Source organism: Phyllostomus hastatus, unplaced genomic scaffold (assembly GCF_019186645.2).
Source record: "Phyllostomus hastatus isolate PE091 unplaced genomic scaffold, TTU_PhHast_1.1 phas_contig_283, whole genome shotgun sequence".
Classification (NCBI taxonomy): Eukaryota; Metazoa; Chordata; class Mammalia; order Chiroptera; family Phyllostomidae; genus Phyllostomus; species Phyllostomus hastatus.
The window spans coordinates 13,048,426-13,066,508 of record NW_025333833.1 but is presented as its reverse complement, the minus strand read 5'-3'; the positions used below and the strand labels follow the sequence as shown (position 1 = coordinate 13,066,508).

The 18,083-nt window shown below is 45.6% G+C and overlaps 1 protein-coding gene across 1 annotated transcript in view; it reads right to left on the bottom strand.

Annotated features, from left to right (window-relative positions):
- Nucleotides 1–17,785, bottom strand: part of HMCN1 (hemicentin 1) — a 397,440-nt gene extending 379,655 nt beyond the window's left edge. Inside the window, exon 1 of the mRNA XM_045838584.1 lies at nt 17,177–17,785. Within this exon, the coding sequence (XP_045694540.1) occupies nt 17,177–17,444 (268 nt within the window). The 5' untranslated portion in view covers nt 17,445–17,785. The remainder of the gene's footprint in view (nt 1–17,176) is intronic.
- Nucleotides 17,786–18,083: the final 298 nt, after the last annotated feature.

Below are 18,083 nucleotides of genomic sequence, written 5' to 3'. Positions count from 1 at the left end.
TCGGTAGTCAACAATTAGAGAAATTTTTTCAAGTGCAATCTAAAAGTTCATTCTTTCATTAAATACCCATTTATTGAGTGCCTTCCATGTGCCAGGGACCCTTCTATGTGGGGCTCTGGGGAATAGTCATGAAAATTAAGTTTCTGCCCCCTTGGAGCTTCTACTGAGTGGAGGTGACAGAGCTTCAGTGAGTAGATTCACACCATCTAATGTCGAGCAGGGCTAAGTCGATAAAGAGAGAAATAAAGCAGGCTGACAAGACAGAGTCGTGCGAGCAGCTATGCTAGACTTGGGCCAGGGAGGCCTCTCTGCATAGGCGACTCTGAGCCAACAGCCATATGAAGCCATGCGAGGATCTGGAAAAGGAAGAAGGGCGGGAGCAGTGGCTCTGGAGAGGGCGTGTGCCTGGCCGGGAAGAATCAGTAAAGAGCCCAGGATGCCACAAGGAGGTCAGAACGGGTGGCTGGGAACAATGTGACCTGCGTTTCAAGGAGCCTCTGGCAGCTCGGGAGGGGGTAGAGGAAGACCAGTTAAAGTGACTCGGGCTACAGGAGCAGGGGTAGAGAGGGTGAGTAGTGGTCAGCACAGAATCTTAAAGGTAGAACCAAAAGAACTTGCAGGAAGATCGGGGGTAGGGTGTGAAGGAGAGAGACGAGCCCAGGACGACTCCCAGGGTGTTGCCTGGAATGAGTGTAAGAAAATGGCAGCACCTTGAAGTAAACGCTGTGCTCTCGTCTCCTCCCATGACCACATAAAAATTACAGCCAAATTATAGGACAATCAGCCTGGAGAACCACCTGAGCAGACCAGCTGAGCAGAAGTCCTATGACTAAGGATATGAAGAAGAAGCCACACCAGGACTGAAAGGTCATCGCTGTCAGCAATGCAGTGAGACACAGGCTTGACCGGCCATTGCCGGCTCTGAAGGCGGAGAAAGGAGGTGTCACGTGATGTGGGCAGACTCTAGAGCCCAGACAAAGCCAGGAAACAGATTCTGTCCTAGAGTTTCCAGAAGGAATGCCCATCTTGGTCTAGTTCCATGAGACCCATTTCTGACGTCTGACCTCCGGAAATGAAAGATAATAAAATGTTATTGTTTTAAGTCAAAAGAAAATGGCAGCAGCACCTCTACTGAGATGGGGAACCCTGAAGAGGACACAAGTGGGGTGGGGAGGGGTGCAGGTATGCGTGAGGCCCCCCCATTGGTGCCCCAGCAGACATTTCAGAAGGCGGTGAGGTCCTCCTGCTCCACTCGGCACTGGTGCTGCCTGCCCAGCCTCTCTTCATACTTACTATTGAAATCTCTCAATGGTCATGGAGGAGAAAATGCTCAGTCTGCTTTTTCCATCGTAAAACTAGTTCTGCCCACCGAGAGGCTTTTCCCAAGCAAAATTAAACTAACACTAGTGAATGCCTATTACACTGAGTCTTTTCACAAACATCGTTTCATTTAAATGTAAATATCCCCCTTTGTGGAAGGGTGGGCAGACAATCATACATGTCTGTTCTCAGCTCTGCATCCAGTGATACCATGTTGGCAGTTTGAAATTGGCTTGGGGGCATATTTACCCCATGTAAATTGCCACATGCTACAAGTTAGGACCTCTCCCCATCCCTAGATCCAGAGCCAGTGGCTTAACATCACTGATCCTATCCTCATTTTAGACAGAAGCAAACTGAGCATCTAAGAGGTCGAGTGACCTGCCCAGTTAAGGGCCAGCACCCAGGGGTTCTGACTCCGTGTCAAGTGTTATTTCTTTTATAGAATCCTCTTGGGTCCTCACTTTGCGTCAGGCTTTGTACCAAATGTTGTACGTGCACTTTCTCCTCTAGTCCTCGTAACTCCACAAAGGAAGTATGATTGTTATTTTCACTGCAGTGTTACGGAAACCAAAGCTTTGAGAAGGTAGCAACTGACTAATAATCAACCATGGGTCCATTTGTGATTGGAACCAATTCACTCAAAAGCCATGTCGCTCTTACTCTGCTAGATTTTAATTTGTCAAGATAAATCAAACAGCTTTCGTCTCTGTTGTAACGCAGAAGACAAAAAGGGAGGGGTGAAGTTACCCAAGGCAGTACAAACGTCCACAGAAGGTACAATAAGTATAAAAGGGGATCTCAATATGGAAGGACACTTCTCCAATAGCTCCAGGAAAATTCCCTGGAAGAGGTGCAGTTTTGAAAACTCTTTGTAATCACAGAAGAGAACAGGCCTGGCACACAGGGAGACATTCCAGCACAGGGTGTGGCCCAGGGGAAAACTTCAAGGCAGAAGTGCGATCATCTGACCCAGGGGGTGGCGAATGCGTTCACCTAAGAAGCACAGGGAAGACCCTCTGGGGAGCAGGAAACAATAGAAATGAGGTTTTTTTGTGTGCTCTGGCAAAGGGCTTTGAAGTGGAAATAATGGACTAAACAAAGAGCAAAGCAGATTTCACTTTGAAGCTCAAAAATTGATATTCCAGATAGTACAGTATCTTGTTAGAGTTTTGTTCTCTGTGGCTTAATGAAGTAATGTATTATTTCACCTTCCTACTTTGCAGAAGTAATATTCAAAAAATGAGATCCATGCCCTGTATTTCTCTCCTCCCCATCACCCACCAGTCTCATTTACCGGGCCTTCCTCTCTCAGAGCCATACAAGAACCTCCAGTTGCTGTGGGGCATTTTCAGGGGCATTCAGGGTGCCTTCCAGCCCGGGGACTTCAAGGAATTCCTCCCACCTGCTATAAAGCAGTGCTTAAAGGTAAGTGTTCAGAAATGTGGTGCTAATGAAAAAAATTGCTTCAGTCAGTGTGTTTGAAGTTTCCAAGGGAAAAAAACCTGGAGGTATAGAATCTCAAACTATTTTGGACCCCATACTTAATTCCCAGAATCCCTAGCTCCTAGCAAGGGTGTCCAACCTTTTGGCATCTCTGAGCAACACCGGAAGAAGAAGCGTTGTCTTGGGCCACACATTAAATACATCACAACATGTAATCACAAAAAAAAATCTCATAATGTTTTATGTAAACTTACGACTTTGTGTTGAGACACATGCACAGCCGTCCTGGGCTGCAGGTGGCCCGCGGGCCGAAGGTTGCACACACCTGTAAGATTTTCCCCATTTCAGAATTAAATATTTCAATGTCTCCAAAAAATCAAATAAAGCTTTATTAAATGTTTTAAGGGGAAATGTTCTAAAGTATTATATGCCGTAAACGTAAAACTCACAATTTTTTTAATTCAAATTATTTGAAGGACTGAAATAATATCCCAAATATATTTATGCCACTCTCCATAAATCCCACAAAGGACCCCATTCCTATCAAAAAAGCTATTAGAGTTTAGAGTTCATAATACTACCTAATGTAAACATTTTTATCGGAAATCTATAGAACAAACCGAGTCTCTCTAGTAAGAGAGTTTTGTCTTTTAAATGTTAACTACTGAGTGGTCTCAGTATGAGCTGAACTGTGTCTACCCAAAGTTTATATGTTCAAGTCCTAGCCCCAGCACCTCAGCACGGGACTGATTTGGAACAAAGATTATTGCAGATGTAGCTAGCTAAGATGAAGTCATATAGGAGTAGGGTGGGCCAATCGTCCAATGTGTGTCCTTATAAAAAGGGGGAATTTGACTCATTATACAAGAGAGGCCACCCATGAACGTGAAGGCAGAGCACGACACATCGACAAGCCGAGAAACACCAGAGATTGCCAGCAAACCACCAGAAGCGAGGAGGGAGGTGTGGTTCAGAGTCCCCCTCACCACCTTAACAAGGAACCTGCTGACTTCTTGATCTCAGACTTCCAGCTCCCAGAACTGGGAGACAATAAATGTCTGTTGTTTCAGCCACCCGGGTGGTGGTCCTTGGTTAGGGCAGCCCTGGCAACGGATACAGAAGTTCCTTCGCCATGTCATCTTCGAGCACAGTTCCTCAATCTCACGTGTGTCTCAAAACAAAAGAAGGGGCAAAAAACTTATGTGTAGAAAGCTGTTCTTCTTCAGGAAATCATGTCCATTTTGTGAGAGTTCATATAAGCCTCAGCTGCTTCCTATGTAAAATAAAGATAGCCACCTAGAGCCTTCAGTGACATAAAGCACAAAATGTATCCAGTATAGTGTCTGGTCCATGGTAATGACTTCCGAAATAAAATGATAGCTGCCATTACCAGAAATAAAAACCATCCCCCTAAGCCTGCGTCAATAAGGCGCGTGAGATGAGGAGCTTCCTCTCCAGTCCCCGCCCTCAGACAGAGTTGCCAATGCTGACTGTGCCAGGCTCCTGGTATCTGGAGTTTGTGCCCGAGCCTCAGTTAGACTCTGGACCAGCACACCCGTCCCTGCCTGACGTCACCACCACCTGTGGCCACTGCCCCAAATGCAAACCACCGCTCTTTCTCTTGCTCTCATGCTCTCTGCTTCCTCTCTGCTGACCCACTCTTCCCACCATCTGATGCCTCACAAACTCTGTGACCTGCCCCACCCCTCCCCACAGGAACTCTCCATCTGCCACCCCCTTTAGTGGAAACAGGCTTCTCCCCTGATGGCACCACCTGTCACCCCAGTGAGGTCTGCTGGTTCTCCAGCGCCCCAGATGCACAGGGTCAAGAGGCGGGTCAGCACCTTATCCACTCCATTCTCCCCCTACTTCAGAGGAAGCACCTGCTATCGTGAGGTGCGTGCCACTCCCCAACCCCCTTCATCACAGTTAAACCGCCACCTGGGGACTTCTCACAATGAGCCTTAGGAAATAAAAATCTGACGCCAGACTCGCTGTCTTCCTCACCATCCTCAGCTCTGTTATTATCTCGGTCACTTCACGATCCACATTCATTTCCACAGACTCAAGGGCTCTGATCTCAATCCCACAACTTTCATTCTGGTTTAACTTCCTTTTCTACTCAAGCTCCATTCTACGATCAATCACTCTGGCTGTTCTTAACATTGACCTCAACTTCACGTGGCAGCATCCTCCTCATGGAAATTCTCAACTCCTGTCAGTCCCATACGTCCACAGTTGACTCTGCAATCTGTCATTTCTCCCTCTCACAAATGTCCTCTCGCCCATATCCCATTGCTTGAGTCACGCTTGCTCAACAAAATTTCAGTCCTAGATCAAACCAGCGTCCGTGTCAACAGTTCAGGCATTACGAATTCATCTTCTGAACCATGACTCATCCTGGGACACCATCTATATAGCCACAGTCACCTTCTACCTCCAAAACTATCATTCTTCTAAATTATTGTACTTATCTTTCTACCTCTTCCCTCCTCTCCTTAAAAGAATCTCCTTACTGTGTCTTTCAGAAAAAAAGAAGCCATCGGACAGGAAGTCACCCTGCATCCTGCATCCCCACCTTCCCCTGCACCCTCGCCACCTTGTCTGGACCATGCGTGCCGTTTACGGTCTGCTTCCGCCCTATCGCAACCAACCAAAGGCCTTCTCCTGCCAACAGCCAATCCCTCCACTTTGCATCCCACCCTCTGGCTTCCTCAAAGCCCTGGTTTCATAAATTATCTGTTTTCTCTTTGGTGTTTTCTCTCTCTTCTACTCTATTGACTCTTTTAAACATTCTCTCCTCTCTCCCATCTTAAAATGTCCTTTCCCAACTCTATGTCCTCATAACTAATGTTTATTGAAAATTTACGGTGTGCAGGAGATCGTGCTAAATTTCGGACATCTATTATTTCAATCCTCACATCAACTTTATGGAGCAGATAATATTATCCCCAGTCACTGAGACTGAGGCACGAAGAAGTTAAGGCCCTGAGACAAGTAACTGGCCGAGCCAGGCTTCCGACCCCGGCCTCAGACTCCAGAGCCCACGCTCTTAACCACGGTTTTCTGACCCGTCACAAAACCGGGTCCTGGGTCCTGGCCTCACAACCCCAATGAAACGGTGCATTTGAGCCTTTTAGTTTGGCTTTTACTTTCAGTGTTCTTACACATGGAGAATTGATAACTTCTCCTGCTTGAATCTAACAGCTTTTTAGGTTTCCAAACACCGCTCAGTCCTGTTTCTCTTTTCTTGACCTGGACTCTCCTTTCCAGAACTCTACAGGGACTTCCCTGCTCGCTGTCTTTTAAATGCTTGCGTTCTTCGTAGTTCTATCTTGTCTTCTTTATTCTCTCAGTCCGCGTCCCCTCCTTGGATGATCTCATGTATTCCGATGGCTTCAGCTGTCATCTGTACAAGTTTCGAGGGGACAGAACAGCTACTTGGCACCATTCACATTAACCCTGACAGCTGGAAATGCCAAGGGCACGATACCTGGAGACGGGCAGGCCACCCAAACAGACCCGCACAGGGAGGTATTCCCTTTGATAAATGTGCCATCCACTAAGGCCTGGCTGTCAGACTCACAAACTCAGAAACTTTTCACTTGGCACTGTCAGAGTGTTTTAAACAATAGGGACTGACGGATAAAGCTGGTGTGCCAAAATATGAGTTACCAATCAGGAATACAGCTGCTGGTAGATCTGATGTATGTGCCGGTCTGACCGGGGCATTCTCTCCCTATAAGGAAAGTGTATGAGGGGAGGTCAGCAGGAGGCCCGCTGGTGAGCATGCACCGAGACCTAGGAGAGTTAATGGTAAGATCCAGATATGTCATGACATCATTACATATTTATAAAGATAAACAGTCTATCAGTACAGTTGGAATGTGGCTTAGGGGTAGACTGGTTATTTAAGTGCAGAATGAACTAACTCTCTGAACCCTCGATAGAAGTTGGAAAAAATAATAATAATAATAAGCCAATTTAAAAATGACCAGAGGATCTGAATAAACACCTTTCCAAAGAATATAGTTGGAAACACGCTCAACATCAGAGATCATCAGGGAAAGGCCAGCCCAAACCGCAAGGAGATGCCTCACACCTGTTAGAATGGCTGTTAGCCAAAAGACGGGACATAACCAGTGTCAGGGAGAAAGTGGAGACAAGGAAACCCTTGTATCTACCAGTGGGCATGTAAGTTGGTGCGGCCACTATGGGGAGCAGTATAGAGATTCCTCAAACACCTGAAAATAGAACCCCCATATGACCCAGCAATTCTGCTTCTGGGTATTCATCTGAAGAAAACAGAAACACTAGCTCGAAAAAATACCTGCTCTCTCACATCCATTGTGGCATTATTTACAATAGCCAAGATGCGGAAACAACCTAAGTGTCTGTGGATAGATGAATATATATATATATATATATATATATATATATATATACACACACACACACACACACACACACCTACATATATATATACCTGTACATAGATAGGTATATAATATATATTTATATGCACATAAACATGTGTAAATATACAAGTATACTTGGATAATGTAGATAAATGTATATTTGTATACACACACACATACACATGTGGACACATGCATGTGTGCCCACACACACACTGGAATATCGTTCGGTCATAAAAGAGAAGGAAATCTTGCTATTGTGACAACACGAATGGACCGAGGAGCATTGCACTGTGTGAAATAAGTCAGACAGAGAAATACAAATACTGCACGATAGCGCTCGCATGTGGAATCTGAGGGAAAACTGGGCTCACAGATACAGAGAACATATCGCTGGTGGTGGCAGAGAGCAGGGGTGGGTGACGTGGATGAAGGAGGTCAAAGGTACAGACTTCCGGTTCATAAGATAAATGAGCCACGGGGACGAGTCGCACAGTATAGTGACTACAGTTGATACTGAGCTGCATTATGTGAAAGCTGCTAAGAGAGTGGACCTTCGATGTTCTCGTCAGAAGAAAAACAACTGTAACATGCATACTGACAGATATTAACTAGATTTATCTTGGTGATTATTTCACAATATATATAAATATCAAATCATTATGTTGTACACCTGAAACTAATATAATGTTACATGTCATCATATATCAATTTTTTTAAAAACTTGGCTGTACAATGCCTAATTCTGTTTCTGTGATGCTCTTTTTCACTACTGACCCCCCGTACTTTCCGTTGATATGTTATTTTGGACAAGTTAATATTGTATGAGGAGCTTACTCGCTACCAAGACTACTGGCCTGCGGGTAATGCTTTCTCTTAAAGGAAACTTTCCATATCTCTTCTATTGTGTGCCGATGTCTTAATTTAACCTATGGAAGGCAATCATGGTTCCCATTTTTCCATGTTCTAAGGACCAAGTGCAGCTCACTGCACTTTCTAACAGTTCAGAAGTCTACCTCCTTCTTCCCAGGCCCAAGTCACCTCAATAGGTTCCTCCTGAATTGCTGTGATGGCCTCAGATTTCATCTCTCAGCTCTCAGGACTGCTCTGCCCACCCGTCTGCGAACACGGACCTCAATGAAAACCCAACTGCGCCATTCCTCACTTGTCATCCTTCAGGACTCCTGATAGCTTTCAGGATGGAATCCAAACTCCTTAATATTTTGCCCAAGTTGCTTTTGTTCATGCACTTTCTCCAGGTTTCAGCCAGGCCGCATTTCTTCTAGAAAGCCTTTCCTGACCATCACCCTCTGGAATTCAGAATCAGGGGCACTGCTCTGGGCTCCCGCAGCCCCATGCATCTTTCCACTATGAACTGTAACACGGTATATAATACTGTTATTTCTCTCGCCCTTTACCCCATAGATTGTTAGCTTCTTGGAAGCTGTGCCTCATTATCTTTGAATCAACAGCACGGAGCATAGTCCTTGACAAACAGTAGGAAGTCTATTATTGACTGATGAGCAAGTGAATAAATGAATCACTGAATAGGAGGGGTTATCTTTGGACTTTTAAATTCTCTTGTTGGTTTCCCAATTAGGAAGCAGAGGTCTAGAGCCCAAGGGGAAAGTATAGCAATAAACATGTGCTCCTCAAATACTGAGTGTATTACAATGGTACAACACTTGAACTGGTTTGAATTGTCTTTGGCCTATAGGTTGATTAATGGCCAAGTCATTGAGTACATATTTTCAGTCTTGAATGTTTTAGTCTTATTGAATAAATGTTCTACTATTTTTCTTGGTAACTGGCCTCCCTCCAGTGCCCATTCAATCTTTATAGACAAACATGAGTCATTCAATAAGCAGGAGCAACACCGTTGATTCTTTAGTCCTTTTAAAAAACTTTGACACGTATTGTTTCATCTAACCATGAAAACATTACCAAAGGAAAGTTGAAGTCATTCCACTTTGCATTTGACCTGGCCTAAGTCCATTTTTAATTTTTCTTATCTTCCTAGAGATGGGGATCTTCATGGGATTTATTAGAAAACAAAACCAAACCAAAGCTGAGAGTCCCTGCAGACTTGTGAGAACCACCTACGATGTGGATCTCCTGTTTGCACAGAGCTCTCTAGAAACTCATTCATCTGCAGTGACACTCCTCCCGCCAGTCCCATTAAACCTGGAAGGCAGGCAGACTGCCTCACGGCATGGGGCTGCGACACTCCCGACTGCATAGTGACCCCCCCCCCCCCAAATTACCTGTTATACAAACGTTCAATGACTGCCCAGGGCTCAGCGACTATCTGGGTCACAATGACACTCCCATGTCATTTCAAGCTTGGATAGGAAATACATATCACCAAAAAAGGTCTGATCAGCAAATTATTATGTTGTTTAGTTTCAGGCTTCTGGTTGTTATTATTTAAAAAGTCAGAGATATGCAAGGCAAGGCTAAAATACCCAGAGAAATAAATGATCGGTTCCTGTTTCCAGCATGCAGTCTTGAAACACTTCTTGAGTAGCTACTGCGTGCCCTGCCCAAATTGCTTAATGTCTCGTCAGAGAGCAAGGTGGGTAAGCTGAGTTACAAAGACCACAGAGAATGGTTTTGTTTCTTTGACCAGAGATACACCATAAGCGAAACCTAATTCTAACTTACCAACAATCAACTGAAGGCTGTTCCTCAACGTAACAACCAACCAAGCAAACCAAAAAGTGGGATCAGAGAGGATTTTGCTAACTAGTAACATTCCTCACACACGCAACATATTTGATTTATCAGAACATGGTCATTATACCTTGGGAGAAAGTTTTCATTGTGCCTCGCAAAACACTTCTACTTGTGCTCAGAAAATACCCAGAGACATGGGATCCACTCTTTCAGGTTAAAATACTCGGCTATGCTAGGAAACAAAGCAATCGTCGCCAACCCAACTCTCTCTTAAATGTTAGGCCATTTCCTTTACTTTGGTTTCTCTTGAACTTAAAAGACTTATCCTTTTCTTCATGAAAACCTTCTTCACATAGGATGAACTACAGGCAAAGGGAGACTAAAGCCTTCTTGGCTCTTTTTCTTAGACATATTTAAACTGAAGGCATTTCCATTTGAAGTTTAGTGTATATACTTTCTATAGGTTTTCAAGGTCTGAGGGTACGACATTTTCCTTATAAAAATCTTTCTTAATATTCATTATGGTCTCAGGTGATTTTGCTATTGCTCAGAAAAATATTCCAAGAGGATCTTTTCATAAGATACTTGGAGCATTTTCTTGGCCCTGTGTAGGTCCCGCAGAGCATACAAAGTTCTTGAAGGCTCACAGTTAACAACCACTAAACTGTTCGGCTCAGAGAGATATACTGCTGATATTCCTCACGACGAGTCAAGTTCTTGTAACTCTGAATGTGTTTGTAGTGACGTTATCTTTTACTATATTATGACCACTGGAACTGTGGGCTTTGGTCATCACCTACAAGTGTACTAATCTTTAAACAGAGAAACGGAAGTCTGGCAAGGTTAAATGATTTGCTTAAACGACAAGAATAGGGAAAAGAGCCCAAATCCTGTGTTCCAAATTGGATGTTCTTTGTATTACACTGCAGTTGTATTTTGTAAAATAATGGTTGGATCATTCATCCAGTTTCCATTTTAGCTTCATGAACAAAGCAACCACTCCAGTAGATGGAAACAACACTATAATCCCAAAGATTGCCAGTTCCTTGTCTCCCCTTCTCTTTCGAATCATCTCCAAACAGGCTTTCTTTCTTTCCTTCCCTTCCCTTCACTGCCCTTGCTGAGCCACCAATGGGCTTCCACATTGCTGAATAGGCTAGCCACTCATCAGCCCTCTTAACTAACCAATTAGTGGTTTTTCCTTGAAACACATTGTTCTCTTGACTTCTAGGATAATATGCTCTTCTCCCCCATCTCTGACTTCAATTTCTCAGGCCACTTCGCCGGCTCAGCCTCGTCTTTCTGACTGCTAAACACTGCAGTGGCCCAGGGACAGGTCAGGAGACCTCTGCTCTTCTCCATGTAACCAGTCCTTCCCAGTCCCATTCAGCCTCCCAGTCCTAACTACCTTCTACATACATGCCCTTGGATCGCACATTTAGACCTGTGACCCAGGCCTGTTCCTTTGAATTCTAATTTTATATATCCAGCTGCCTTCTTAATATTTCCAGGTGGCATCCAAAAGGCATCTCAAGTCTAATATCAAACTTAGTGCCTCCAGGTGGGTACCAAAAGGCACCTTAAACATATCCAAAAACAAAAGCCTTATCCTCCCAACTCTTTCTGGTACCTGCTTCTCTATCTCAGTAAACGATTAAGCTATGCTTCTATTCACTCAAACCATATTTTCAGAATCTGTCCTGTCTTTTTTCTTACACACCTGTCCAGTCCATCATTAAACCCTTTTGGATGTGCACGCACACGGAATTCAGCTCTTTCTCAAAACTTCTACAGCTACCAACTTCACCCAAAACAAACTGTCCTCTTCCACCTGGATGACATCATGGTCTCCTATCCTCACTGTTTCAGCCCTATCCCACTTGATACTTTCGGCAAATAACAGCCAGAGTAATTTTGTGAATGTGTAAGTCGGATCGTGTCACTGCTCTGCTCAAAACCCGAAAATGGCTCCCCATGCCACGTAGAGAAAAGGCACAGTCACCGTGCCCTGGGAGCGCTCTCCGCGTGCGGCCCGCCACCTCTGGGACCTCGCCCCGGCCTTCTCCCTGTCGCTCACAGTGCTGCGGACACACGGGCCTTTCCGCGGCTCCTTGAACATGGCAAGATGCTCTTGCCATGTTCAAGAGCATTTCCTTCTCTGTTCCTCTGCCTGCCAAAGTCTTTCCTCAGACACACTCACTGTGTATCTCGCTCATCTCCTTCATGTCTCCATTCAGATGTGACCTGGCGGCTTTCCTGACCGCCGTACTTAACATCTCAACACTCTCAACCCACTTCAGCCTCCTCGTGCCTCTTTTCCGCTTTTTATTTTCTGCAGAGCAAATATCACCATCAAACAACATACAGCATGTATTTTAATGATTTTCTTTATGGTCTGTGCCCCCCAGTAGAACGTAAGCTCCATGTGTACAGAAGCTTTTGTCTCTTTTATTCCCTTTTTATGTTCCCAGTATCTGAATCGATACCTGAAACAGAGCAGGTGAGGGAAGGAAGGAATGAAGACTGACATAGATATCCTGCGGAAAATGTGGACACGTAACTGTGAAAGAGAGGAGAACATTTCTTCATGTGAAGTGACTCATTAAAACGCACTGACCCCCTGTCTGCCCCCTGCCTCTGGCACCTGCCTTACAGAGAAGAGGAGAAATGGAAGATTGAGGGATAAAAGGAGAGACCCTCGGCCATCCCCAAAGCTGTGCTCTTTGGAAGACAGAAACCCACTTCGAGGGTTGTAAAACTCGCAGCAAAAATTAATACGTGAGAACTGACAAGTTCAATAATGAACTACCATCGATGAGAACGTCGTGGAATCTGAACCCTCGGATGCTGCTGGCAGGAACGTGGCATGGGACAGCCGCTTCGGAGACGGTCTGGATGGTCCTCAAACAACTGAACACAGAGCTACCGTGACCCAGCAATTCCACTCCTAGGTATGCACCCGAGAGAAATGAAAGCATGTTCTGTTCCGTTCTGAGCAAGCCAATGTCAATGTGGGGCGGGGGCGGGGGCTGCCCCACATTTCGGACAAGCAATTCTCGGACACCAGCGGGATGTCGGAGAATTCAACTTGGTTCGACTCAATTCCGATGCCTGTTTCCCCAGAGATGGCCTCAGACTCCACAGGTTAATGGTTCAGTTCTGCAAGACGGCACCCCGCCCCCCACGACTTGAGACATCAGTCACAAGCCCAAGTTGTTTCTGGTGCTCCTGACCAACCGGCTACAAATCAGAGGTTCCCACAATACCCCCCTTGTTTTTGATTAATTTGCTAGAGTAGATTAAAAAACTCAGAAAGCCCATCTACTTGTTAAATTACCAGTTTCATTATAAATGGATGTAACTTAGTGTGGATGAAAGTGGCCACGCACTAAACCTGACGAGCTCAAGGGAGGCCAGCACGGCAGACCCCACAGGCTCCGAGAGAAAGGAACCTCACAGGATGGTCTGAATGTAAACATTCTTAACTAAACACAGTCATGGCAGGTAGTTAGGTCCTAGGCCTGTGGCTTCCTTGACAAAGGTCATCTTTACCTTAAGTGAGCCTGTCTCCTGCCTTTTTGAATGTAGATGACTCACCTCTGAAATGCCAGAATAATCTTTTCCTGACCCCTCAGGGCCCAACCCACTGGGGACCCCTCATTGTCACCTTGTTCCCCGCTTCCCATCCCCACACGCCATAAATGTTAAGGATCAGCTAACTAGCCTGTACCCACCCACGTACACGAAATCTGTGCTTCCCTGTTTTACTTTTTATCCAAGCCCAGAGATTTCCCCACTCGCTTTCTCCCGCCCCCTTCACCTACCACCAGTGGATTTCACGTAACCCTCCTCACCTCTCTTCCTCTGATTCTAATGTATAAAATAAGCTACAAAACCACCATTCTCTGGAGCATTGTCTCAGTTTGTGGAGATTGTGCTTTCTGGCAATTGTCATCAGTTTGGCTCAAATACACTAAAAAATTCTCTGTAGGTTTGGACATTTCTTACATCAACAGCAAAAACAGCCAGATGGAAGAGACACACAGGGCAGGGTACGGGGACAGGGACACAGACTCCCATGCTCTCCGAGCTGGCCACCCTCCCTGCAGCTCCAGGTGGTCACCCACGGAAGGACTGAAGACCATCCTTTTAAGTTTTCGGGAAGGCTTCATCACATAGTCACGGCTGATTAAATCACTGGCGATAGGCAAGTGATTCAACTTCCAGCCCCTCGCTCCTCCCCAGAGGTCAGGGGTGGGAGAGAGAGTTCCAACCCTCTAATCCCACAGTTGGGTCCTCTGGCAACGAGCCCCATCTTCATGCTACAAGATGAATGAACCTTGAAAACCCCAGTCAATAAAGCGCACATATTATGTGATTCCATTCACATAAAAGTCCAGAACAGGAAAATCTACAGAGACAGAAAGTAAATCGGTGTTGGCTCAGGGCTGGGAGAAGGATGATGGGGGGATAGGGAACTGATAACTAAAAGGCACAAGGTTTCTCCCTGAGGTAATAAAAATGTTCCAAAATTGACTGTGGTAATGGTTGTATATATCTGTGAGTATGAATTCTTATAGGATATGGACATTGTACCTCAATAAAGCTGTTAAAGTAATGCATTAAATGTGATCACACCAGTAAAAAACCCATTTTAAGCGCAGTTAGCGTCAAAAAGTTGGCTTGACATTCCATGACCTGGTCTCCTCTGACACTTCCTCCCACCCTGGGCGTGTGGCTGGTCCTCCACCCAACCCCGGCGCCCTACGTGTCCATTTTCTGAACTATTTTACCACTTCCTTGTCACGTTGTTAGATGTCTTTCTCTCATGTCTGTGTTTTCCATGTACGTTCATTGTTGCTCCCACCTGCAAACACACACCTTGGCCCCAACCAGAAGGCAAAAGGTCCGAAGCAGTCACCTGCAAAGGCCCGCAGGCTCCTGTCAGGTGCCTGAGACTGTATCCCAGAACTTCTCCAGTCTTTCGTCTAGCTAAGCGCGGTAGCAGATACCAAATGGCTTTGAAAGGCTGTAGTCAAGGTCATGAATAGAATCAGTAATTATGATTGTAATTAATGTAATCATTATATTAAATAGCACGTTATTTCTTTCCATGTCAGTGGCATCACCCAACCATAGGAGCATGTGTGCGATACTGTGAAAAAGCCACCGCATGTAAAACAAAGAGTCGTGAAATGTTGCAATTAGAAGTGACCTCAGAGATGTTCAAATCCAATCCCCTCATTTGATAGTGGAGGAAACATCCAAAATGATAAACGGACTTTTCCAATGACCCTCATTAAAACAGCCGATCCCCATCCGAGGCCTCTTCTGTCAACCCAAGCTGATCACCAATCAGAAGTAAAAGGAAATCCAAACACTTAATGATTACACATGCATACCCCCGCACACACAATGTGAAAGAGCAAATGTCACACCAAGATATTACTACAGTCCGTTAAAATGACTTAGCAAACTGAAGGTTATTAGTATGTTTTAACTTCTATTTCCCTCTTTATCTTCAAAAATACTTTAAATACTCTTAGAGAACGGAAACACTTGGCCGCTTCATTCTACTTTAATCACGATGGAAATAGAATTAGTTTTGCTGAACTACACTTACAATTAATTTTATGGAGCCAGTGTAATCATGTTCTTGTATTAATTCTAAAAAGTTCTACTTTATTAGTCATCTCTTATTAGCATGCCAAGTTTCCCCCACTTTGAAACATGATTGCTAAACTATAGGAAAGTCAACTACAGCAAACGTTCCCATTTGGTAACAACTGGAATGCGGCATACCACACTGCAATTTATTCCAATATTTTTCATATCACATCAAAATATCATGATGACCCAGTTTCCTCTTATGACTCGAGGCAATTTTTGTGTTCTGTTTGCAGCAACATCATTTCATAAGAGTCTTGTGGAGAGGAGCAAATTGTGGTGTTAATTAGAGAAAATAATTTTTACTTTATTGTGTTGGCCAACTTCAGATTTGCCCCTGTGGAAGGCACATACTTAGGCTATTCCAAAATAATAAGTCTTGAACTGCCACAACGCTGACATCTTGACATTTCATAAATTGAAACATTACAAGACATGAGGTTAAGACAGTAAACAAAGTAAAAGACCATTCAATTCCCCCATTCAAATATAAAGAACACTTCATGTTTAATCAATGCAGAAATTGCTATAAACATATATGTATATCCCAGAAAAGTGGGATAGGTTTTGAACTTGTATGTTTGTCAAATGCACAAGGAAAGCAGTTGAAATTCTCCATGTCAAGTTCTCCCTGTGAAGAGGCGGTGTCAAGGTCTTCTAGTAACAAGGATTTCAGAGCAGGAAAACTGTGGGAGAACCGTGAGAGAGGACCTTTAAGAAACCACTGCTTTATTGCTTCAACTGGGCAGCAGCTTGTGCTAATGAAACTCAGGTGGGTGTTCCCCAGCGAGCCCCAGGACTTCCCGGGGCAACGCTGCCCCAGCAATGCCAAGGAGAGCTCCTACGAGCCTCCCAGAAAGGTGCCACTTTGAAGAGAAGCTGGAAAGAAGTAAATGGGATCATGTTACGGTGGAGCAGCTGAAACCCGTAGCTTTAGGGCAAAAAAAAAAAAAAAAAGTCATTTTGCTTCAACTACCTTTAAAGAGCACCGGCGTACCAAATTATATGTTTTTCTACTGCATGAGACATAGACATACTGTTTATACCCATCTGTGAACCGAACTAATGAGGACCTGGTGCAAAGATGAATAGATTCAGTTAAGAAATGAATGGTTTCTCTCTCATTTTCATCTCTTCCGTTTCACTAGTAGTAATTACTTAGGAGCTTCCTTGCATCTACACAGGTCCCCACCCCACCCCCCGGACCCCGTCTTATATGAGAGTCATCCTGAGCGCGCTCTCAACCTGGGTGTTAGCTCTTGGGGGCTTATTGCTGAATGCCCAGGTTCAAATCTGCTTTGCAATTAAACATTTCTTAAAGCTCTGAAATAAAAAAGAAGTCAATGAACTTTGATTTTGATGTCATTGCCCGAGACATCAAGATTCTGGTTTTCACAATTCCACCCCTCCAGGTTTGGGGACCTTTCTCCAAGCACCCTAAACAAGCCACCTTTCCACTCCATGGCTGAGACCTGAGCAAGCACCAACCACAGCCATCCCAGAAGCCAAGCAGCAATTCTTTGTTACAATTGTTTTCAGCTACACTTTTTTTAAAAAAAAGTTTTGAAACTTCCCAACACTGAAACAAGTTCATTGCATAAAACACGATGGGATCAGGGGTAGCAACAAAGAATAAACATTTCCCTTACCTGGATCATGGAAAGGCACCAAAGCAAAGTTGTAAAGAGGTCTCTTAGGTCTTTTCAAAGACGTCTCCAGAATTTTGGAAGCCCCTTCGATAACCTGAACTAAATCATCGTACATGGAACCAGTCACATCAAACACAAAAGCCAAGGTGGAGGCCCCCTCGGGAATCGCCTCCGCCCGGATCTCAGGCTGGGGGCTTGCATCTTGAGCTAGGGAAGAATGAAGAAGAGCGAACAGGCATACTGTGTGGACAATGTCCCGGGAAATCATTTTTTCTTTCTTTTTTCCCGTCTTGTTCTGAGCGCAGACGCACGGCGCTTAGCCCTCCTCAGCAACAGGCAGAAGGTTTCCTCCCGGAGCAACTCATCAGACTCTGGAAATCCCTTTGAACCGCCGCGAGTGTGGAGCTGCGTACCGAAGGGGCGCAGGCACGGGACCCAAATCCCGGCAGGGGCTGAGCGGCAGAGATGCGGCAGCTTTTGTCTGGACGCAGCTTCCTCCGGGGCTGAGTCTGCCCGCGGCCCCGGCGGCGCGTGGCGGAGAGCGGGCGGCGGCGCGCCCGGCCGGAGCCCCGGGGGCCCCCGCACTGAGCCCTGCGGCGCCGCGCCCGAGTCCCGCTGCCCTCGCCGCTCCGCGCCGGGCCGGCCGCTGCGTCTCCCAACTTTCCACTGCTCGCCGCCCGCTCGGGAGCCCGGAGGGGAAGCCGGGCTCGGCCTCGCCTCCTGATTGGCCGGCTGCAGCCCCCCGCCTTTGCCTGACGCCCCCCCACCCGCCCCCCTGCGCGAGGGCGACTTCGCTCCGCACCGGTTCTGGGGTCAATTCAGTTCCCGGGAAGCGCTCGCCGGTCCTCCGCGCTCCCACCCGCGCCGGGCCGAACCTGCAGACGCTCCGGGGAAACAATGGCTTTGG